Below are 24572 nucleotides of genomic sequence, written 5' to 3'. Positions count from 1 at the left end.
TTCACCCTCTTCGTCTTATAGGTAACATATTGTTTTCCATCATAAGAATGAGTAAAGATTGCGTGCTTCTTACTTTGAGTTTTCCTCAACTAGTTTGCCTATTGAACCTAGACCATGGGATCTCCAATTAGCTAGGTTAGGTTTCCGTCAAGTTATAACTCATTGAGTTGGCTTTAAACCCATTCCCCTTGATTAAATGCCACCTGATCCTTGGATAGGCCTTTTGTCAAAGGATTGGCAATATTCTCCTTAGATTTAATATAATCAATGGAAATAGTTCGATTCTTGAGTAGCTGTCTAATGGTCTTATGTCATCACCTTATACATCTCGACTTTCCATTATATTCAGCGTTTTTGGCTCGACCTTGTGCAGTCATGCTGTCACAATGTATACATATTGCAGTCACATGCTTGGGCCATAATGGAATATCTTCCAAAAAATGTTTAAGCCATTCAGCTTCATCAACAGTTGTATCTAAGGCTATAAACTCTGATTCCATTGTCGAATGTGCTATACATGTTTGCTTAGACGATTTCCATGACACAGCTGCTCCACCAAGTGTAAATACATATCCACTTGTGGATTTACTGTCTGTGCTCCCTGAAATCCAATTTGCATCACTATATCCTTCTATGACTGGGGGATATTGAGTGTAATTCAAACCATAGTTCATTGTATGCTTTAGGTATCTTAATACCCTTATTAATGTATTCCAGTGAACTCTTCCAGGATTACTTGAATACCTACTTAGTCAGCTTATTGAATAAGCAAGATCAGGTCTTGTACAATTCATAATGTACATCAAGCAACCGATAACTTGGGTATACTCTAATCGAAATACGCTCTCTTCTTCGTTTTTAGTAAGTTTGTGAATGGGATCAAAAGGAGTTACTGCAGGTTTACAATCATAATGTCCAAACCTTTTTAGAACTTTTTCAACATAATGTGATTGAGTTAGGACGTATCCATCTGAATTCCTTAGGATTCGAACTCCAAAAATCACATCAGATATTCCAATATCTTTCATATCAAAACTAGAATTTAGCATTTTCTTTGTGGAGTTAATCACATCTTTGCTTGTTCCCATTATAAGCATGTCATCAACATATAGACATACAATAACACAAGCATTTTTCGTTTGCTTAACATAAATGCATTTATCACTTTCATTGATTACAAATCCATTCGTAATCATATTATGATCGAATTTTTCATGTCATTGCTTAGGAGCTTGTTTAAGTCCATATAATGACTTAATCAGTTTGCAAACTTTCTTTTCTTGACCTTTGACAATGAAACCTTTAGGTTGTTCTATATATATTTCTTCGTCTAATTCACCATTTAGAAATGCGGTCTTGACATCCATTTGATGTATCTCGAGATTGTATACAGACGCTATATCTATTAATAACCTAGCTACTGGTGAATAAGTGTCAAAGTAGTAAAGTCCTTCTTTTTGACGATACCCCTTGACTACTAAATGAGCTTTATACTTGTCCATGGTACCATCTGGTCTCAATTTCCTCTTGAAAATCCATTTGTGTCCTATTGGTTTATTTCCAGGAGAGAAGGAAATAGAGACGGTTCCTGTTCATGAGGTTGAAATGAGGCGGAAAGATTTGCTACCTATTCATCCTTTTCATAGGTTTCAGTCTGACTGGAATGGTAGGTAATCTTGCCGCTGTATTCATGTTAAAATGGACATGAATTTGCTTATTGTTTGTAGCATTTTGTACGAATCCATCTTGCATTTTTTTCTTGCTCCTGGAGGTTGCTAAGCTTCCTTGAAAATCTGCATCTTTGCATTTCTTATTTACTTTGTGTTTGTGGTTCTATATGGTTTGATTACCTTTTCTGAGAGGCTAGAGGTTTCTTGAGCATGCTTTTTCTAAATAACAAGTAAAAAATATCACAAATATTGCTTTTGAATGTTTTAATTTTTAAACACTAATTGAATTTGTTGGCGGCTTTATGCAGGCATCTACGATGCATGGACATGGGAGAAATCCATCGTATCCTGTATCTGACACGCTGAGGATACGGATACGCGAAGGATATGCGTGGATACGCGCCCGATACGTATCGGAATGAAGAGATACGTTTAGGACTGATAAGATACGCGTATCGTATTGTCCAGATACCTGTATCCTACTTTTCGGATACGTTTGAAACTAAAATAGGAGGATCATCAGAAAAAAAAAAAAAAAATCACAATAAATTTGCATAGAATCGTGATTGATCGAAGCTAACTAACTGAAATCACTCTAAAATCGGAGGATAATTAGAAAAAATAAAATAAAACTCGGATTTACCTCTCGAACCTCATAACATAAATCACTCTTGTTGGGAGACTTTCACAAATCAGACCGTCATCTGCAACCGTTCCATCGTCTTCATCTGCAACTGCGCCGTCGTCTCTATCTTCTCCATCTACAAGTGCTCTGTCGTCTCCTTCTTCTCTGTCTGCAACTCCAGGTGAGTGAGTACTGAAAGTTTGAAACTAAAAGCTTTAAGCCTTTAACTGATTATAAAATATAATGCCATTTGCTTTTCCAAAAGTCGAAACCAATATTATTATATTCATACTACTACCCACAATAATATATTATAATACACATACCACTACCCACAATAATATATTATAATACCCATACCACTACCCTATAGCCCATTCGAATTTGATGAAGCTTTTTGCTTCTCTGTTTGTAATTTTTTGTATTATTATAATATTATTCTGATGAAGCTTGTTGCTTTTCTATTTGCTTTTCTGTTTTTAACTTTTTGTATTATTATAATATTCTTCTGATGAAGCTTGTTGTTTTTATTATAATATTATTCTGATGAAGCTTGTTGCTTTTCTGTTTTTAACTTTTTGTATTATTATAATATTCTTGTATTTTGCATATTATAATATATTATTGTGTAGTGGTATGAATAATTAGATTATAATAATTTTATGTATATGCTTTCATGATGTGTTTTTTTATGTATATGCTTTCATGATGGATTAACTCTTACTGTTTATAACTTTATATGTTTGTTGATTTAGGAAAATGAATCATCCTGATAATCATGCGAATGATAATACTAATCTGGATGATAATGCTAATCCTGATGAGATTGTTGAAAATTATCACACTCCGTTGTGGAAGTATGTCAAAAAGCTCGAAAAAGTGGGAAATAAAGGAGGAGGAAATACTGAATTTAAATGCAATTATTGTCAGAAAACTTATAAAGGATCCTACCCTAGGGTCAAGTATCATTTGTTAAAAATGGCTGGAAACGGGATCGCGCCTTGCAGCAAGGTTACTAATGAAAATCTTGTAGAAATGGAAAAGTTAATTCGAGAGTGTGAATATAAGCTGAAGAGTTCTGCTCTTAAGAATGTGTCTTTGCCCAATACTGGTTCTTTTTGTTATGAGCTACCTGAAATGAATCTTGATCCAAAGAAGAGAAAAGGAACAAGTGGGCCTCTCAGTAAAGCTTTTAACAAGGAAGCTCAAGATCAATGTGATGCCGAGGTTGCAAGGATGTTTTATACAGGTGGCTTATCATTTAACCTTGCAAGAAATCCACACTATCGAAACTCATATGTTCGTGCTTCTACACTTCTAGGGTATGTTCCACCAGGTTACATGCACTAAGAACCACTCTTCTGCAACAAGAGAAGAGTCACATTGAACAATGCCTCCAACCAATCAAGCGCACATGGAGCACTAAAGGTGTAAGTTTGTGCAGTGATGGGTGGACAGATGCACAAAGGAGACCACTAATTAATATTATGGCAACTTGTGAAAGCGGGCCTATGTTCTTGAGGGCAATTAATTGTGAAGGTGAATATAAAGACAAGCATTGTATTGCCAACTTTTTTACAAAAGCTATCAAAGAAATTGGTCATGAAAATGTTGTTCAAGTGATCACTGACAATGCTCCTGTCTGTAGAGTTGATGGGTTACTTATTGAGGCTCACTATCCCCATATCTTTTGGACACCCTGTGTTGTTCACACTCTTAATCTTGCTTTGAAGAGTATATGCTCTCCGAAACAAACAGATGTTTCGTACGATGACTGCAATTGGATTTCAACTATTGCTAGTGATGTTTGGTCCATAAAAAATTTTATTATGAACCATAGCATGAGATTGTCCATGTTTAATGAACATTGCAAACTAAAGTTGCTCTCCATTGCCGAAACAAGGTTTGTTTTCTCCACTTTTTTTTTTTTTTTTCTTATTCAATTATGAGCTATCCTAATTTTAAAATTTTTCAGATTTGCTTCCACACTTGTGATGCTTAGAAGATTTAAGGAAGTAAAGGAAGGTTTACAACAAATGGTGATTAGCCCAGGCTTTATACAAAGAAGATGATTTGGTTAAAGCAATGTCGGTGAAGCAAAAAATATTGGATGAGTACTTTTGGTAGAAGATTGATTATATTCTTTTCTTTACAGCTCCAATATATGAGGTTATTAGAATGGCTGATACAGATAAACCTTGTCTTCACTTGGTGTATGAGTGGTGGGATACTATGATTGAAAAGGTGAAAGCTGCTATCTACAGGAATGAGCGCAAGGCATTACATGAAAAAAGCAGCTTTTTTGATGCGGTGTATCGCAATTTATTGGAACGATGGACTAAAAGTAGCACACGACTTCATTGTTTGGCGCATTCATTAAATCCAAGGTAATGATTTTGCTAATATCCTTATAAACTCTTATAAATTAATCTTTAGCTTTATGATTATATTTTTAAAGTGCTATTTCTTTTATTTTAGGTATTATAGTTCAGAATGGCTCCAAGAAGACCCTAGTCGGGTTGCTCCACACCGAGATGTTGAGCTTATAACTGAAAGGAAAAAGTGCTTTGAGAGATACTTTTCCAATGAGGAAATTAGAAGAAGTATCAATGTGGAGTATGCCTCTTTCTCTATGTGCTTGAATGACTTTGGAGCTATTGATTCTATGAATGATAGGTTTCATTTGGAACCAGTGATGTGGTGGATTGTCCATGGAGCTTCTACACCTAGTCTCCAATCCATAGCGTTGAAGCTACTTGGACAACCTTGTTCCTCCTCTTGTTGTGAAAGAAATTGGAGCACTTATAGTTTTATTCACTTTCTAAGAAGGAACAAGATTACACCACAAAGAGCAGAGGATTTGGTATTTGTGCATAATAATCTTCATCTTTTATCAAGGAATAGCTCAACCTACAAAGAAGGTATTACTCAATTGTGGGATGTTGGAGGAGATGACTTTGAAAATTCGGGTGAAGAAAGTGTCGGGATGCTTGATATTGCTAACCTTTCACTTGATGAACCGTCATTGGAGACTACTTTGATTACTGGAGAAGACATCATGAATGTGGAAGTTGAATGAGACTTTTTTTTTATTTTTTATTTTAATTTCGTTTGGATGATCCTTTTACTTTTTCAAGTTTTAAGACTAATTGCTTATTGGATGAACTATCTTTCTAAATGTTTAGAGTTTATTGGAATAAATTTGAATGCTTATTTTATAATGTTTTAGATATGTGTGTGTGTGTGTATATATATATATATATATTTTTTTTTTTTTAATTGCCGTATCCTTGACGTATTGTGTCCTTATTTTTAGAAATTTCACGTATTCCCATGTCGTATCGTGTCGTATTCCCGTATCCGTGTCCGTGTCCATGCATCATAGGCAGGCATCTAATTGGAGGAGAATGCTCAAGTTCATCTTCTGATTCTCACGAAGATAAAGAAAAGTTTCAGGAAAAATCTCGGTAATTCTGGTGAGAATTTTACACCTATAGGCTCAGCTAAAAACCCAATGCTGGTAAGAATTCTGGTATTTATGATGCAATATTATTATTGTTTTTTTAGTACAAGAGGATTTTCTAATGCAAACCGTTTTTCTTTAACGAATGGTTAGGTGATTATCCACTTATTCTCCAACCTGGAAATGGTCGGAATGGCGAAAAAAGAGGGAGAAAGGTGCTTTGTTGCTGGAAGAACCACTGAACCAGTAGAACTGTCCGCGGTTCTTCAATTCAATTCGAATAATTTTTTTTACCCAGAAAAGCTAGCAATTCCCGGTGAGTTTTATAGCTTTCTCAATGTGGGTGTTTCAATTTCGTTTTTGTGATTTTGGATTTGCAAATTTGTTTTCTGTTCAAATATCCTATTGTGATTTTGGAGGATTTTGTTTATCGATTCTCTCACTCATCTGTCAGATCTCTCTCTCGCTTTTGTGCTAGATGTCAATGTTTGCAAAAGTGGCAGAAAGCAGAGTGTGACAGAAAGCAGAGTGTGACAGCCTTCTTCCTAGCCGAAGGCTCTGTGTGTGTGTGAGCATACAAGTCTTAAAGTTGCGTGAAATTGTCAAAAGTTGAAGACTTTTGTTCACCTTTCTTTTTTTGCTTTTGCATGTATTAGTCTTTTGCGGTTTACAGTGCAGGCATCCTTTTCCAATTATTGTTGCCTATTCAATTTATTTGATTCATTAACATTTGTGTACATTTATATTGTTGGATTATCTGTCGTGAGAAAATTGTTGTCTGGACATGCCACACTGCATTCGTTATTAGAAATGCAAATATGTCGTATGAACGGCGAAAAGCCACAGAAACTACTTAAACAAACTCACATCTAATCTTTTTGGCATTCATAAAAAAAAAAAAAAAAAGGGTTTTTTTATATGGGTCCAAAGTAACGAAAAATTGAATCTATTTCAAAGGTCAAAAGTCACTAAAAATTGGACCTATTTCAAAAAGTAGTCGATAAAATTAGACCTACTTCAAATTTTTCTAAAAATAAATCTATGATCTTGTATGTGGTCCGTATCAATCAAATTTTTTCTATGTAAAAATCTTCTTCATGTTGCAATATAAATAATATTAATTATTTATATTTTTTAGACATGCTCTTTCATATAATTTTTAATCCGCGTACCAATTTCTAGTTCTCTCTATAAGTCTAATCCGTGTAATATTTTAGCTGAAATGCTTTCAGTCATTGTTTAGGAGCAAATTTTATTTTAGCTGAAATGCCTTCCGTCATTTTTTTAATAGCAAATTTAGTGCCTCGTTGGTTTGCCAACCACCTTCCCATATCTTTGTCAAAATATTAATATTCTCTCTATAGTCTAATTTCCATAATATTTTAGCTTAAATGCCTTCGGTCATTGTTTACTAGCAAATTTAGTAATTGGTTTGCTAACCACCTTCTTAAGACTTTATCAAAATATTAATATTCTCTCTACATAGTCTAATCCCCGTAATATTTTAGTTGAAACGCGTTCAGTCATTGTTTACTAGAAAATCTAATTGTTGATTTGCTAACGAAAAATAATAATTAGTAGTAGCTAGTCTACTAAGTTAAATAAAACTTAATAGTTGACCAAAAAATTAAAACCCTCCAACCCCCTCCGTGGCATGCATCATCGTCTTCATTAACAACACAAATAGTTAAAGTATCTGTTGTCTTAGGAGAGTGTATAGAACGTTGCAGAGAATCTTATATTCCGAAATTTTAAAATGTTAAATTTTGAGTTAAGAATACAATGATCAAAATTTAAACGCCAAAAAAAAAAAAAAATTGAGGAACCGAAATATGATAAATTTTTTTGATATTTTGAATATGAATGTAGATATGCATTTATGGTAATTAATTGAAGCAGGTGGGTATGGGGTTAGGCATCAAGAGAAATATCAGGCAACTGAAAATCTTTGGGCCTTCAAATTTTTGATAAGGATGTTAATATGGGATTCATACAAACCAAAGTCATATCCGGCTGAATCGAAGTCATAATGTTCGTTTCTCCATGACTCTATGACACCTCTAATTTTCTAATTTATTAATTTATCGGGACATGGATACTCTGATTGATCATGTTATTAGTAAGACACTTGTTATACGAACATAAGACTTTCTCTGCATTTTCGGATTTAGGACCTTGGTAACGTGATTGATTACGAATTTGTGGGTTTAGGAGCATTCAAATTTAGTGCATACAAGCCCCCTTCTTAAGAGGGATCTTTTTTGATAGAAACAAGACCTTTCCACTGTTGCATTCTTCGTTTTCTTGAATTTCTTTGGTTTTTGACAGGTGATTGAGTGGTGTTTGATTGAGAAATTTGGGGATTAGGGTTGAGTTGGGGTCTATTTGGTTGCCTGGAAAATTTGGGAAAGAAAATGGGGTCATGGGGTTTCTTGTTTGTTGTGGATTTGTGCATGGGAATTGCAATTTCTATGTGTATTTTCTTAATAGTTGTCTACTTTTTTAGGTTTTCTTAGCCACCAAATGGGGAATATTTCATTTTCTTTTGTTTGTGTTTGTAGCAGTGTATTAAAAGAGCGAGGCGTGGTTGAGGCATCCGAGGGATAGCCCCGCCTAGGCGTGAGGCAAAGCCTCATGGAACTTAAATTTTTTAATATATACACATATATTATATTAAAAAAAAGATTATTAATCAATAATTACCCTGAGCACACACATATATTTTAAATACACACACACAGATATATATATATATATATATATATGCATATATTATATGATATATACATATATATATATATGTATGTATAAAAGAGGCAGCAACCCTCACGCCCAGCCTTAGAGGCCGTCTAGGCGCGTCCTGAGGCAAGCCTTTTGAAACATTGGTTTGTAGTGATGTAATTCAAGTTCTGTTTATTGTGATTTTAAATCAAATGCCTTACTTCATCTAAATTTTTTGTGTATTTGATTTGTTAAACAATTTTTAAGACAAGTCTGCATATTCTACACTGTGTCGATCGTCACGCACTATTGGCTGTCGTTTGTTATGCATTATTGGCTATGTCATTGGGTTGTAGACAAAATAATTTGCCGTCCAAGCTGTTAGTTCGCATGGAGCCACCCAACTGTCTCAGCAGTCTATTAGGGCATCTAGCACTCTTATTCATACTTTCTGGCCTTATATGCAAGCTGATTCTCTGGGAGCACTCGATTCTATTCTATTTTATTTTATTTTTTCCATTTCGGTTCATATCGATATTTCCAGAGATTCAAATAACTTGACTACCTCCTCGATGACCAGGAAAAACAATGACAATTTAGAAATTGAATTAAAATTCTCATATAATCACACACAAAACACAATCTTTACTTCATTGCCAATGGTTGCACCACTTCTTTTTACTCATGCACATCCTTATGTATTTCAATCTTTAGATTAAATAAAACAAAGAAACATCAACAAATTGCTAATGGCTTTACAAATTTCAAGAAGCTAGTTCTTTTTCTGTCAAAATGATTTATGATCCTGGATTGCAGTTTTAAAATAAAAGATCTAATAATTGTGAAAATTAAATCTAATAACTAAAACACTCATAGCATAAAAAGTGATCCGTAATGTTAAAGGTAGATACAAACAAATTAAAATGATGACATTGTGAGACATTTCAGTACTGCAAAATCAAATATTTATTTTCATTATATTTTTATAAAATTAAAATAAAAAAAAATAATTAAAAAAAAAAATAACCCACGTTACGGGTCTTCTGTTTTTTCTCTCTTATGTCACGTACCAGAATCTCTGGTAGCTGAAATGCCTTCCGTCATTTTTTATTAGCAAATTCAGTTCGTAGTTGGTTTGCCAACCACCTTCCCATGTCTATATCAAAATATTAATTTTCTCTCTATAGTCTAATTTTCATAATATTTTAGCTTAAATGCCTTCGGTCATTGTTTACTAGCAAATTAAGTAATTGGTTTGCTAACCACCTTCTTAGGACTTCGTCAAAATATTAATATTCTCTCTACATAGTCTAATCCCCGTAATATTTTAGTTGAAACGCGTTCAGTCATTGTTTACTAGAAAATTTAGTAGTTGATTTGCTAACGAAAAATAATAATTAGTAGTAGCTAGTTTACTAAATTAAATAAAACTTAATAGTTGACCAAAAAAATTAAAACCCTCCAACCTCCTCCTTGGCATGCATCATCATCTTCATTAACAACACAAATAGTTAGAGTATTTGTTTTTTTTTAGGAGAGTGTATAGAACGTTGCAGAGAATCTTATATTCTGAAACTTTGAAATGTTAAATTTTGGGTTAAGAATACAATGATCAAAATTTAAACGCCAAAAAAATAAAAATTGAGGAACCGAAACATGATAAAGTTTTTGATATTTTGAATATGAATGTAGATATGCATTTATGGTAATTACTTGAAGCAGGTGGGTATGGTGTTATGCATAAAGAGAAATATCAGGCAACTGTATCAGGCAACTGAAAATCTTTGGGCCTTCAAATTTCTGATAAGGATGTTAATCTGGGACTCATACAAACCAAAGTCATATCCGGCTGAATCGAAGCCATAATGTTCGTTTCTCCATGACTCTATGACACCTCTGATTTTCTAACTTATTAATTTATCGGGACATGGATACTCTCGTTCATCATGTTATTAGTAAGACACTATTTATACGAACATAAGACTTTCTCTGCATTTTAGGATTTAGGACCTTGGTAACTTGATTGATAGGAGCATTCAAATTTAATGCATATAAGCCCCTTTTCTTAAGAGGGATCTATTTTGATAAGAAACAAGAACCTTCCACTGTTGCATTCTTCGTTTTCTTGAATTTCTTTGGTTTTTGACAGGTGATTGAGTGGTGTTTGATTGAGAAATTTGGGGATTAGGGTTGAGTTGGGGTCTGTTTGTTTGCCTGGAAAATTTGGGAAAGAAAATGGGGTCATGGGGTTTCTTGTTTGTTGTGGATTTGTGGGAATTGCAATTTCTGTGTGTATTTTCTCAATAGTTGTTTACTTTTTTAGGTTTTCTTAGCCACCAAATGGGGAATATTTCATTTTCTTTTGTGTGTTTGTAGCAGTGTATTAAAAGGGCGAGACGTGGGCGAGGCGTCCAAGTGATAGCCCCACTTAGGCGTGAGGCAAAGCCTCATGGAACCTAAATTTTTTAATATATACACTGAGTGTACATATATATTATATTAAAAAAAATATTAATCAATAATCATCCTGAGTACACACATATATAATAAATACACACACACACATATATATATATATACATATATTATATGATATACATATATATGTATATTTATGTATGTATGTATAAAAGAGGATGAAAAGCACAATGAGCACACATACAACAATGCAAGTAGACAGCACACACATTCATTATATAAAAAAATAAAAATCAGAAAAAAAAAAAGGACAAAGAGATGATAGTAGAAGGAAGTAATGTTAAAGTTAGATACTAACAAATTAAAATGGTGACATTGTGAGACATTTCAGTACTGCAAAATCACATATTTATTTTCATTATATTTTTATAAAATTAAAATAATTAAAAAATAATAATTAAAAAAAACCCACGTTACTGGTCTTCTGTTTTTCTCTCTTATGTCAGGTACCAGAATCTCTGGTAGCTGAAATGCCTTCCGTCATTTTTTACTAGCAAATTTAGTACGTACTTGTTGCCAGCCACCTTCCCATGTCTTTATTAAAATATTAATATTCTCTCTATAGTCTAATTTCCATAATATTTTAGCTTAAATGCCTTCAGTCATTGTTTACTAGCAAAATTTGTAATTGGTTTGCTAACCACCTTCTTAGGACTTGCGTTAAGGTTTCGCTCCAAATTCTGCAGACAACGCACTACGATGCAACGAATAAAGTAAAGGTTTCACTCCAAATTTGATTAGCAATTGGAGGAATAGACTAATGTCTCCATATGATCCATGTATTTATTATCCATTTTCTTCGGCATGCAGGCCCGTTGACTCTCACTTTCAATTTCTCAATTCTTCATTCCACTGGCCTATCTCTTCATGATCTAGCATTTTCTCTATGATCGAATTAAGCTTAGAAAGATAGTTTCACTTCCGTGATTCGTTCATCGTTTTCATTCTAGTTAAATTAGATTCGGTCTCCTGCACACTAGCAGTTTCTTCATTGCAGCAACCTTCTTTTTTTCTTTCTTTCTGTCTGTTTACTTCAAAGAAAGAGCATCACAAGCAGAAGAATTAGAAGAGCATTCACCACCAAAAGTGAAAAAGGTACATGTGGTTTAGAGTCCGTTTGATAATCATTTCATTTGGTTGTAGGGTACTGTTGACCCTAAAAACCCAAACAGGTACACATATTGTTAAATTAGAAGAAGAAGATAAAACTTAGTCCTTTTAATAGATTTCTCGGTTCTTTTTGCTTTTAGTTAGCAAATTGCAATTATATCCAGAATAACTTTGCAAGAAAAAAATGAAATTATTAAGTACTATCCCTTCTTACTTCATTAGCTTATTCTCAATTTACAGAACCACCGATTTGTATAGGTGCTCCAAGGAACGTATATATTGAAGAGCAACTCACTTCATCCATAACCAACAAAGCTAAGGGTACGTTCTTTAATTATAATCATATTTGATTTGAGTTGGAATTTTGGATTTCATTTATGGTAATTTGATGGTTGGCTTCATATTTGATTTGATTTATGGGCTTTTCACATGTAATTAGCCTTTAATAACAAAGAAAAATGCCCCGAATTCAATAGTTTGTAGAATCAATTTACTTTATAACAATAAAGAAATTTCACAAATAAGAATCAATTGGAGCACAACAAGTGGATAGGTAAGGGTGTCGGAATGAGGATGTGGGCGGGTGGAGCTTATAATTTAGGGTTTAGGACTTGGCTTTTGGACGCAGTCCAATACGCGTGATCGCTTAACCCTATGTCATAACAATTAACTCCATGCTTTTTTCTTAAAACAACAATTGTGAGTTTTTTTGGTAAAAAGTGGGTCATTTGGTTTGCTTCTAAATCTAGTGCCATGCAAGCTTGTACTTTTTAGTCAATGCATTGATTACTTATCGTACGTTTATGTTAAATCTGCAATAGTTTAGTGTATATACGTGATGTAATCTTGAAAAAGAATGAAGAACAATTAGAGAGAATTTTAGAGATGAAATGCTTGAGCTAATAGTGGCAGCTTAGCATACTTCATACATTCTTATCTCTTCTCCTTCACAACCAAACGAAGACAATTACTTTGAACCCTTCAATCTAAGAAACTAATTTGGTGCATACACCTGTCTTATGAGACTAAGTCCACACCTAGTTCACTAACAACAAGGAACACTAGCAGCTACATAACACTAGTCTTATGGAATTCAAACAGACAAACACAAACAGATTTCTTGTGTTCCAAGTTGTTGGATCAAAACCAAATCTCATTGAGCTCCAACATTCCCTTCTAAATGAATTCTGTTTTGACTCCAAGCAATCCTCTCAGATAAACAAATTTGTGTTTGGACAGGAGTTTTGCTGAAAACATACAACTCAGTTGTGTTTTCTCGCAATATCTTATACGATGAAATGAATTTTCTCATTATGAGAATTAATAAAAAGGGTTAGTCTTAGTTTACTAATGTGAAGTTTTTTGGTTTTTATCATTTCATATCTTAAGTTTTTTTCATTCCAGTTTGATACCTAAAGTGATAATTTTTGGAGATATATGTTTCATACATCCATTAAGTTTTCTGTTAAAACGACCATTAACCTGTGACGTGGCGCCTAGGTAGACAATGACTAAGTGTGTGTCAATTTGGGTCCATGTGGTTATTAAAAAAAAACTAATAAAATTTTGAAACCTAAAGTTAGGATGGGAGGTGGTGGTGAGGAGGTCGTCTTCATGCTCTTCGATTAAACGAAGATGTCGAGGAGGTTGTTATTGCGTGAGTCAATGTGTAGGAGAAAGGGAATGTCAATATTTGAGTCATGTCTTAGGAAGGTTATATATGTGTCCTTTATTGTCTCCTTAGGTAACAAGGATTGTATGTACTTATATTCAGAATTATAGAATACATCAAAATTAAGCCGTAAAATTATATTTGGCATCCGAGCCGAGTTAGCGTAGCCCTAAACTTTTTTCCCCACCATGCCGTTACTCATATTGGAATATGCAGTCTCGTTCTTTGTTGAGCTCCTGCAGAAAGAAAAGTTGTCGTGCCGTGTGTAATTTGCTGCCCTATCAATGGTAAGTATTGAGGAAAACTCACGGCTGAAGTTGGAGGGGGGTTCACATTCGACCACCGACAATTCAGTTGTGATCTATGTGGTGATACATAATGATGCTTCAAACGTACCAAATACCATAAAACTCAATGGACCAAATTATCCTCTTTGGTCCAAAGTATTGGAGATGCAGATCACTGTGCATGGTAAGAAAGGGTTCGTGACAAGGAGTATCAAGGAACCCAAGGAAGAGAGTGGCGAGTATGAAGCTTGGGAAACTGGGAATACAATTGTGAAATGGTGGTTGATTAATTCCATGGATCCTACCATCATGGGTTCTTTCATCCATCTTCGTACTACTAAAGAAGTGTGGGAAGAAGTTGCTCGCACATATTATGATGGTTTTGATATCTCTCAGATTTATGAGTTGAAGGTAAAGTCGTTTCGACTCTATCAAGAAGGGCGTCATATTGGTGTGTACTATACCGATCTCAAAGCAGTATGGCAAGAACTGGATCAAAGAAGACCGATTAAGATGGAGTGTGCTCTTGACTTGAAGACGCTTCGAGAGGAGATCCAATTGGACCGAGTTTATGCCTTCTTGGCGAGACTTGATTATGTATTTGATAAGGTACATAATGATATTTTGAGAACTCAACCTCTACCATCTGTTGAATAGGTGTCTTATGTTCTTAGGCATGAAGCCCAATGTCATGCTACCATGATGGGAGGAAGTAGTGTCGGCAGCCAAGGAGGAGCCCTGACACCGACAATAGCCATGGTGTCTTGGCCACTCCTTGCTGGCCAGCCATATGTCTCACCTTCATTGACAACTTCTCATCCTTTTATTTAAGAGAATAAATATGATTTAAAGTGTACTTTCTACGTCAAACCCGTCATACTGAGGATACCTGTTTCCAAAAGCATGGAGTCCTTGAGTGGTTCCCTGAATTGAAGAAAAATTAAGTGCCAATGAGCGAGCTGCTAATGAAGCAAGTGGAAGCCGTGTCATTGCTGCACCTAGCTCCAAGGAAGCCGTGCCTACTCCTAGAGATCCAAGTCAAAGTTTGTTGACTAGAACCACTCTTAGTGAATCACTGTCCAATACAGGTAGTATGGGGCGTGTTCTTTTAACCTCTGATATGAAACATCATAGAGGTTGGATTCTGGACTCTGGTGCAACAGATCATATAACCTTTGATTAAAATTTGTTTACTTATATGACAACGACTCCTCGGAAGTGTATAGCAACGGCAAACGGCACCACTACACCGGTTCTTAGGGCTGGCACTGTGGACCTCACACTGACTCTCTCCTTTCATCATTGCTTGCTTGTTCCGTCATTGTCTCATAATTTGTTATCTTTCCTCAACTTTCCCAGCAACCAAATAGAAAATAACTTGCTTTCTCCTTTCTCTCTCTAAAAGATAGAACAAGCAGCCTTAATCTTGAAATGCGAAATTCAAAATCACAACTTTCGGATACCTAACTTTATCCACATTTTTCCCGAAATACCCGCCCAAAAAAGACCCTGAATTTCGATTTCATTCCTCCCATTTTTTTTCAATCCCCTCAACTTTCCCACCAACCAAACAGAAAACAACTCTCTCTCTCTCTCTCAAAACAGAAACAAAAAAGGAAGAAAATTCCTGAGAGAATACACAAGAAATCGATTAGGTTTCCAAGTCAAGAAATTGATTGAGCTGCAGAAGGAAAGAGAAAGATGGAGGGGTTAATCAGAAGGAAAGAGAAATCGATTGGATTTCTAACTCCCCCACCTCAGATCTCTCTCCTTATTCGTATCTTTTTTTTTTTTTTTTTTTTTTGACCGGAACTCCTCCTTCTTATCCCTACTTCTTTTCGTTTTTATAATTTTTATAATTTTAATATCACATGCACCACATTGACACATGGACCAAAACGTTTTAAACTCACATGGCATATTCAAAACCTAGCCTACTTAGCATGTAACCCTCTTCTTGAGAAATTTTTCAAGGTACCCGGAACTCTTGCTGACTTGGAGTTTCACCAATAAGGTCTTGACATCTGTGCATTTAAGTTGGACTTTACAGATTTGGATTCTCACCGGATCCCCTCTCTGGGGATCCTAGGGATCAACGAACACGGACCGTTGATAAAAAATTGTGCGGTTCCAATTAAATGCTTTTTATATTTTTAAAAGTAAAGCATCATCGTTTTGCGTGAAAAATATAAAAAATGAAAAAATTGTCGCCGTACAATTTTTTATCAATGGTCTGTGTTCGTTGATCTCTAGGATCTCCAGGAAGGGGATCCCCTAGGGATCCGGCAAGGATTCAAATCCGAAATTTACACCAACAATCTAGCCCACCATTAAAGCAATTAGAAAACTTAATATTTAATTAACAAGCATTTTCTGACTAAAGGTTCACCCATTGACACATGGACCAAAAAGTTTTAAACTCACATGCCATATTCAACACCTAGCCTACTTAGCATGTAACCCTCTTCTCGAGAAAATTTTCGAGGTACTGGGAACTCTTGTTGACTTGGAGTTCCACTAATAAGGTCTTGACATCTGTGCATTTAAGTTGGAATTTATGGATTTGGATTCTCGCCAGATCCCCTCCCTGGGGATCCTAAAGATCAATGAACACGGACCATTGTAAAAAAATTGTGCGGTCCCAATTAAATACTTTTTATATTTTTAAAAGTAAAACAACATAGTTTTGCATGAAAAATATAAAAAATGAAAAAATTGTGGCCGTACAATTTTTAATCAACTGTCCGTGTTCGTTGATCTCTAGGATTCCTAGGGAGAGGATCTGGCGAGGATCCAAATCCGATATTTACACCAACAATCTAGCCCACCATTAAAGCAATTAGAAAACTTAATATTTAATTAACAAGCATTTTCTGACTAAAGGGTCACCGGCACCTACGCCAAAATGTCTATCCTCCATCCAACAACCATGTCACACCGACCACCATGAACACCCATGAAAGCTCTAGTCTCCATCACACAACTAAAATCTCAATTTGGCACCATCATCTTCTTCTATCATGTTGCTTCATCATCATGATTTGAAGACGCCGGTTCTTGATCACCAGGAGAAAGGTAGGATGATAAGGGGACGAGGACATGGTGGAGCAGAACCCCAGGTGACGATGGTGGTTGTCGGGGGCTAAGAGGAATTGGAGGGGCATATGATTAGAAGGTTGGGGTAGGGCCTCGAGAATGAGGCTTATTATTATTATTATTATTATTATTATTTTTAAATTTTATTTATTGATTATTCTATAAAAGATAGAACTATTTTACCTTAGTGGGGCAGATGGCGTTATTGGATTGGAAGGGAACACCACCTGCGCTGCTAAGGTGTGTGTTCCCATCACCCCCAAAAATTTCTCCCTTTTCTCCACTTACCATTTAATGAATAGAAGAGAAAGCATGCACAATTGCATGCAACCCACAAAGTCAAGATCTGCTTCTAACTTTGTTTGTGGCAGTAGATGTCTTCTCTTGAACGGAGTCTTCCTCGCCACAACTGGAAGGCATTCACATGGTCTTCAATTGTTGTCAACACATGACTCATATGTGTGAGCCAAACAAAACAAATAATTATTGGGTAATACTGAAGAGACTAAATTTGTAGACAAGATTTTGTAAACTAAATGAAATGCAAGTTGATAATTGGATTATTACTTAAGTGTTGATAAACGTGCTCATTCATGTTGTGACAAGTTATTTAGTTTGCATATTTTGTCTACAAATTTAGCCTTTATAGCATTACCCATAATTGCTATGACTTAATTAATATTCAAAAATTACAACTAAAGGCCAACTATAGTTAATTTCCAATCTTAGACAAGATTTTATTCAAAAAGTAATCTTTTTCAAAAAGTGGAATAGAATTCTCAGTTTCTTATAATACACTGAAATGCAATGTGTTTAGTTATAAGTTGTTGAAAGATCATAACTCATAAGTCAATTAGAAAAGTAAAGTATTTATTGAGCTCATTTTTTTCCAATTTAATTTGTATTTATGAGCAGGCATGGACATTGTCATTCATATTGTCGGAAAAGTTGCCGAGTATGCAGTTCAACCAGCTATGCGCCAAGTGGGTTACCTAGCTCACTGCAAAAGGAACCTTGAGAATCTAATGACTCAAGTGAACGAATTAAGTGCTGCTAGAGAGCGGCTAGAACTCGAGGTTGTTCGAGCTGAAGAAAAAGGTGAAGAAATCCAAACTGACATTCAGAACTGGCTAAAAGACGTGGTTGAGATCACTGAGAAGGCGAACGAATTATGGAAGCGTGATACGCAAACAAAGATGAGCTGTCTCCGTGGGGATTGTCCAAACCCGGTGCTCCGTTACAAGCTAGGTAGGAGATCAACAAAGTTGCAGCAGGCGGTTGTTAACCTTTACGCGAAAAGAGATTTCGCTAGCATTTCGTACAATGTCCGCCCACAAGAGGTATCCATGGTATCTGACAAACATTATGAGGCATTTGATTCGAGGAATTTAACTGTCAAGAAGATCATGGATGAACTGAGAATTCCTAATACCGACCTGATTTTGGTGTATGGTATTGGAGGCGTGGGGAAGACCACACTGGTTGAAGAAGTCCTTAGGCAAGCTGTAAAAGAAAAGTTATTTGCTGATGCGGTTATGGTAAGAAGTGTGCAAAATCCGGACCTTGAAGGAATTCAAAAAGAAATTGCCAAGATGTTAGGTATGGAAGTTTATGAAAGCGAAACTATGTCAAACAGAGCACTTCGTCTGTGTAACAGGATAAAAGCCAAGAAAGTTCTTGTAATTTTAGACAACATTTGGGAAAGCATTGACTTGCAGAGTGTAGGACTTCCTTGTCTGCCGACTTGTAGAATACTGTTGACATCCAGAACTCGAAAATTGTTATCCTCAGAGAAGCGGTTGCAGAAAGACTTTGTGCTTCAAGTTTTAAACGAGGAAGAAGCTTGGCGTTTATTTGAGATGAAGGCAGGTGGTGTTGTTAAAAATCCCAACATACAAACTGTGGCAACTGAAGTAGCCAAAAAATGTGGAGGTTTGCCAGTTTTGGTTGTCACAGTCGCAAGCTCTTTACGAAATAGAAGTACTTTACCAGTATGGAGGGATGCCTTGAGATGCCTAAAAGTGTTTGACAACGAACACTCAGCCGAACAAGAAGCATACTCGGCTTTAGAGTGGAGTTACAATCAATTGGATGATCAAAAACTGAAGCCCCTATTCTTGATATGTGGAATTTTGGTACGTCTTGGGGGAGCCTACGCTTCTCTGACAAACTTGTTGAAATATACAATTGGTTTGGGTTTGTTTAATAACATTGACTCAGTGGAGCACGCACAATATGCATTGCACTCGCGGATTGAAGAGCTTAAAGATTCTTGTCTGTTACTCGAATTCGAGGATAATACATCATTCACAATGCATGATATGGTACGTGATGTTGCCATCTCGATTGCATCTAAAGGCCAACGTGCCTTATTAAGAACATATGGAGATGAGTTGAAGGAATGGCCAAACAACAAGGATTTTTTGGAAAATTGCACAATGATCTCTTTGCGTTGCAAAAACATCCCTAGGCTTCCTGAAGTTTTGAAATGCCAACAACTGGAGTTTTTTCATTTGCAATATGATGGTGACTTGCTTGAAATCCCAGGTAAATTTTTCGAGGAGATGGGAAAGCTTAAAGTTATGGATTTTACCAATGTGCATATTTGGTCAATACCTCCATCTCTTCTGCTCCTAGAAAATCTTCGTACATTGTGTTTGGATCAATGCGTGTTGGGAGACATAACTCTAGTCGGACAGCTATCGCAACTAGAAATTCTCAGCTTTATATATTCCAATCTTAAAGAGTTGCCGAAAGAAATAGGGAAATTGACTCGTCTTCGACTGCTGGATTTAAGCTGGTGCTCTGAACTCAAAGTGATTTCACCTAATGTTATATCAAGTTTGAAAAGTCTAGAAGACTTGAGAATGAAAAACAGCTTCAACGGATGGGTGCCAGAAGGAGTCATCGGAGAAAGAAGTAATGCTAGCCTTTTGGAACTGAAGGACTTGCCTCGTTTAGCTGCATTAAGCATACATGTTCCAGATGCTAGCAGTATTCCGACAAACTTGTTCACAGACAAGTTAAAAAGATACGAAATATTAATCGGCACTGCGCCAAAATGGGACGATGTGGATGAAACCCTCAATACATTGAAGCTCCACCTCCCAACGGGCTGTGAATTGGACCATGGTCTAGAAATGTTGTTGAAGAGGTCATGTGAAGATTTGTACTTGGATGGGTCGGAGGGAGCTGATAATGTTGTGTACCACTCAGGTAGTGAAGATTTTCAACAACTCAAGCATCTCCATGTGAAAAACAATGCCCAATTTACACATATCATTACTGAGGAGGTATGCCTTTGGTGTCATTCTTTCCCATTTATGCCATTAGTACTTTTATTTATTTATTTATTATTTGAGCGAAATAATTTGCAAAGAAAAATGAATCAACCACCATAGAACTTCTAGATTTTATTTCTCTAAATTTACATATATTTGATCATTTGAAGTGGTTCAGTTTTTTCTAGTGCGTATCAAGAAATATTTGTTTGTATAATTTTTTCATTTAAGGATACCATTTGACTAGATAATAACAATTAATGTGAATTCTCTTCTCTTAAAAATGGAATGTACAAATACTGCAGGTTGTGTTGCCGAACTTAACAAGCTTGGTGGTGGATCAATGTACTGGTTTAACTTTTGTGTTATCGTCTCCCATGGCTAGGAATCTTGTACAACTTAAAAAACTTGAGATAGCCGGATGTGAATCAATGGAAGAGATAGTTTCAACAGAAGAATATGGTGAAGAAAAAACGGATGGCATGTTTTGTAAGCTACAACATATGAAGCTAAGAGATCTTCCAAAACTCTCTAGATTCTGCTCAGTAAGCTGTAGTGTCCAGTTTCCATCTTTGGAGAGTTTGAAATTAAAGAATTGTACAGAACTAAAAGGATTTGTCTTTGAACCTAAACTTGAGACTGAAGAACTATACTTTCTTTTTGACGACAAGGTAAAATTAGTATACTATTGTTTCTCTTTTATTGATCATTATTCTTATGTCTAATATATTCGCTTCGACAAAAAAAAAAAAATGGGAATTTAACAATTTTGTAATTTGAATACAGGTAGGGTTTCCAAAGTTGGAGATATTGTCCATCTTTGGGTTATCTACTTTGACTACAGTATGGCACAACCAACTTGATCCAGACTCTTTCTACAAACTTAGAGATGTTGACGTTATCGAATGCCACAGTCTAATAAGCATCTTTACACCTAGCATTGCAGGAAGATTGAATGCTTTAGGAAGCTTATCGATAAGTTCGTGCAGTTGTTTAGAGGTGGTTTTTGAGATCAAAGAAACACCTTACACCTCTACAACTCAGTTGAAAATGTCTGGTTGTGAAAATCTAGATTCGGTATTTATAGATGACTGTAAGAGTTTGAAATATATTTTTCCATGCTCAGTGGCTAGATGTCTTCAGCAACTACGAGGGCTAAAAGTGAAGTTTTGTTCTGGAGTGGAGGAAATAATTTCCAAGGAAGAGGGGCTAGAAATGATGCCCAAGTTTGTGTTTCCAAAATCAACAAATATTGAATTTATCTGTCTAGCCCAACTTAAGAGCTTCTATCCGGGAATGCATGCTTCCGAATGGCCGCTACTCGAACAAGTGGATGTGAAGGAATGTGGTAAATTGGATATTTTTGCCTCTGAAATTTCAAGTTTCCAGAAGCATGAGTTTGGAGGTCTTTACACTCCAATTAAACACTCTCTGTTCTTAATTGACAAGGTAAAAATACATTACACAATTTTCTTAAACGAAGTTAGCTAGTTCATAGAAAAAATCTCCTTCTGTCGTCATTTTTGTCGTTTATCATTCTTGCGTTGGTAATATTGCAGGATGTATCATTCCCCAACTTGGAAAACATGACCTTAGGCAGAGACATGGAGATATGGTGTGGTCCATCCTCATCACAGGTGTTTAGGAAACTAAAATCGTTGGTGTTTGAGTACTCCGACCAGAAAGTTTCTTTATTTGAGAATAGTGTACATCCAGATGTGACCTTCCCACATTTAAGTGTTTTGAAGCTTAAGGAAATGCGGAAGTTGATGCATCTACACAACGAGAATTTCCCAGGGGCAGACCGAGTTTTTCCAAACTTGAAAGTTCTACATGTGGTTGCTTGTGTTGCATTGAAGGATCCGGTGTTATCTGCTATTCCCTTCAAGAATTTAACAACTTTGGAAGTAGTTGGTTGTCATAGGTTGAAATATTTAACAACTTACACGATAGCCAAAACTTTAAAGCGGCTAAGAGAAATGACGGTTGGGCATTGTAAAAGAATGAGAGGAATAGGGGCAACGACATCAGATGCAGATGATGCAGGAAATGATGGTGAGATTTGTTTTAGCCAGTTGCAAAGTTTGAAACTTTACTCTCTACCACGTCTGCAAGATTTCTTCTCTGGAAATTGCATTGTCAAATTCCGATCCTTGAAAACTGTACATATATACAAATGCCCTGAGTTGAAGATTAACTGCTTTGAGTGGAAGAGTTCCCTAGAACTAGGAGTGCAGATAACAGAGGAGGTAGTACGAGATTATTATTGGTGTCGCAAGGACGACGACGACGACGATGACGATGAAGTTGATAAAGATGGTGGTGTTGGTGATGGTAATGGATCTAATGATGATGTTTACTGTAGTGTTGGTGATGGTGATGATATTGCTGATGACGGAAGCTATGAAGATTCTAATGACGATCGTGATGGTGATGCAGATATTGATAATGGGGGGTGGTGGTCGTGGTGGTGGTGACGACAATGCTACACTCAACATATATGAACGACATAGTTTTCTTGCTAACGAGAAATTTTTCATAGGGACGGGAATACAAGTGGTACACTACGTGTTTTAATAGAAGTGGTGGAAAATTTTATTTTTTATGTTATTAACTTTTTAGCACACATATCCACCATTTGTATAGTGACACGTGGTGTACCATCCCGTGTATCGGCCACACTAAAAAATCTCTCCTTGTTAGCATGTTTGTTATTTTTATCTGTAAAGATAATTGGTTTTGGGTTTTACATAACACAATTTTCTCCCATAATTTTTATTCACTTTTCTAACTAAGGGGTTCATGTTGAGACACCCTTACTGAAGCACAAGAATTTACCTCCAACAAAGAGGCTAATCACAACACGACACGTGTCAATGTCAGAATAAAGCTCCTAGAGCCCCACATCGACTATGCACGAAAGCTGGAGACTCTCAACTATAAAAGAAGATTTCCCTCCATAGAATTAATCCCTAATGCCATTATAATACTTAAACTCATCATTAGAACTCGCTAATGATGATTATGCTTAGACCATTGTATCATGTAAACACTATATTAATATTGAAAAATCCTCTACCTTCATAGATGTAGCCCAACTTAGATGACTCGAGCAACCATGCAAATGTCATAAACTTGACACTTTACTTTGTTCCAAAGTATCTCCAATTTTGTGCATCAAGATTTGGCATTGTTTGTGGGAAACGACATTTATTCCTACTTTCATCAGCTTTGTCAAGCTAGTATCCATTGTTTGGACACTCTTCTTTGATCCGGTATTCCTCTCCAACATGGGGAGCCAAGGAAGCCACAACACCCAGAACGACACCTTTCTTGTGTCTAGCGTGAGGCAGTGACCGAAGGAAAGAAAGAAAGTTGCTCTTCAAGCTAAGGTCGAGGAGCTAAAAGATCAAAACAACAAATAGTAATAAGGAGTGAGATCCTCTATGAATAGCATGAGAGGCTTTTCGAAATGTTCCACGAGACTTGACATACCTCATCTTACGACCCTAGCCTAATTAAACCCTATCCATCACATGGGCTTTCACATGAGTAGCTAAAGGACCAAAACAATATGGGCTTTAAGATAAAAGAGAAGGCCTGAATAGAATTGAGCCACAAAATTCAACAGTGGCATCCATCTATCCTCAAAGGCTCTTCCACAATTCAGGTTCAAAGGCTTTTCCATAATTAAGGTTTTCTGCTTTTCTTGGTTGAGCTAAACGCGTTTGTTTTCAAATTACTTATCACGTATGTGTACTGTCTTTCTAATAGAGATAAAACTCATATGTATTGGTTGGCCCTACCAAATACTTGTCACCTGACTCGCCCCCCATGTGAAAGAATGTTTTAATCAATTTAAAAGTATTCTAAAAGAAGTTCACAATCATGTTAACTTTAGCGATCATCACCACTTGAACCTTAAGAAATAGTTGCGCAGATGTTATTCCATTGTCATGTGAACCTTAAGGGCTTGTATGGTAGCCTAGACTGGATAAGCCTAGAACAGAGTCTAAGCTCAATCCTATAAAGTCCCACTCCTATCTCTTCATGATCTAGCATTTTCTCTTTGAATTAACCTATTTCCATGTTGTTTCTCTCTCCCCCCCCCCTCCCCCTCGCGCCAACCCTTCAAATAATAAAGATATAGATTTGAGAATCCACCATTA

At 35.9% G+C, this 24572-nt stretch overlaps 1 protein-coding gene and 1 long non-coding RNA gene across 7 annotated transcripts; both read left to right on the top strand.

Moving 5' to 3' along the window:
* Positions 1–1444: 1444 nt before the first annotated feature.
* LOC125479194 lies at positions 1445–6495 on the top strand. 5 transcript variants are annotated; one of them, XR_007259870.1, is made up of 4 exons: positions 1445–1670; positions 5685–5815; positions 5912–6074; positions 6237–6495. It is a non-coding gene; the product is annotated as an uncharacterized LOC125479194 (long non-coding RNA). The 5 variants fall into 5 exon arrangements; XR_007259868.1 differs by having other exon boundaries at positions 1447–1666; XR_007259872.1 differs by lacking the exon at positions 1445–1670 and adding an exon at positions 1682–1869.
* A 4666-nt stretch (positions 6496–11161) lies between these two features.
* On the top strand, positions 11162–23095 carry LOC103945339 (disease resistance protein RPS2-like). Of its 2 annotated transcripts, XM_048588178.1 has the most exons (6): positions 11162–12052; positions 12308–12388; positions 18038–20415; positions 20709–21074; positions 21190–21852; positions 21963–23095. In XM_048588178.1, exons 3-6 carry the CDS (start codon positions 18040–18042, stop codon positions 22878–22880), a joined length of 4323 nt encoding a protein of 1440 aa, XP_048444135.1. In that variant the 5' UTR covers positions 11162–12052; positions 12308–12388; positions 18038–18039; the 3' UTR covers positions 22881–23095. The 2 variants fall into 2 exon arrangements, with proteins under 2 accessions (XP_048444135.1, XP_009354174.2); XM_009355899.3 differs by lacking the exon at positions 11162–12052 and having other exon boundaries at positions 12122–12388.
* The last annotated feature ends 1477 nt before the right edge of the window (positions 23096–24572 follow it).

The sequence above is a fragment of a genome, unplaced genomic scaffold (genome assembly GCF_019419815.1).
Source record: "Pyrus x bretschneideri cultivar Hongxiangsu unplaced genomic scaffold, Pyrus_bretschneideri_v1 Contig28, whole genome shotgun sequence".
Taxonomy (NCBI): Eukaryota; Viridiplantae; Streptophyta; class Magnoliopsida; order Rosales; family Rosaceae; genus Pyrus; species Pyrus x bretschneideri.
Note: the sequence above shows the minus strand (reverse complement) of the source record. Positions and strands in the feature narration are given on the sequence as shown.

Excerpts from the sequence above, each read along its gene's own strand:
- LOC103945339 (XM_048588178.1), top strand. The coding sequence starts at position 18,040 with ATGGACATTGTCATTCATATTGTCGGAAAAGTTGCCGAGTATGCAGTT. Across the intron at positions 20,416-20,708 it reads CACATATCATTACTGAGGAG|GTTGTGTTGCCGAACTTAAC; the intron begins GTATGCCTTTGG and ends CAAATACTGCAG. Across the intron at positions 21,853-21,962 it reads CTCTGTTCTTAATTGACAAG|GATGTATCATTCCCCAACTT; the intron begins GTAAAAATACAT and ends GTAATATTGCAG.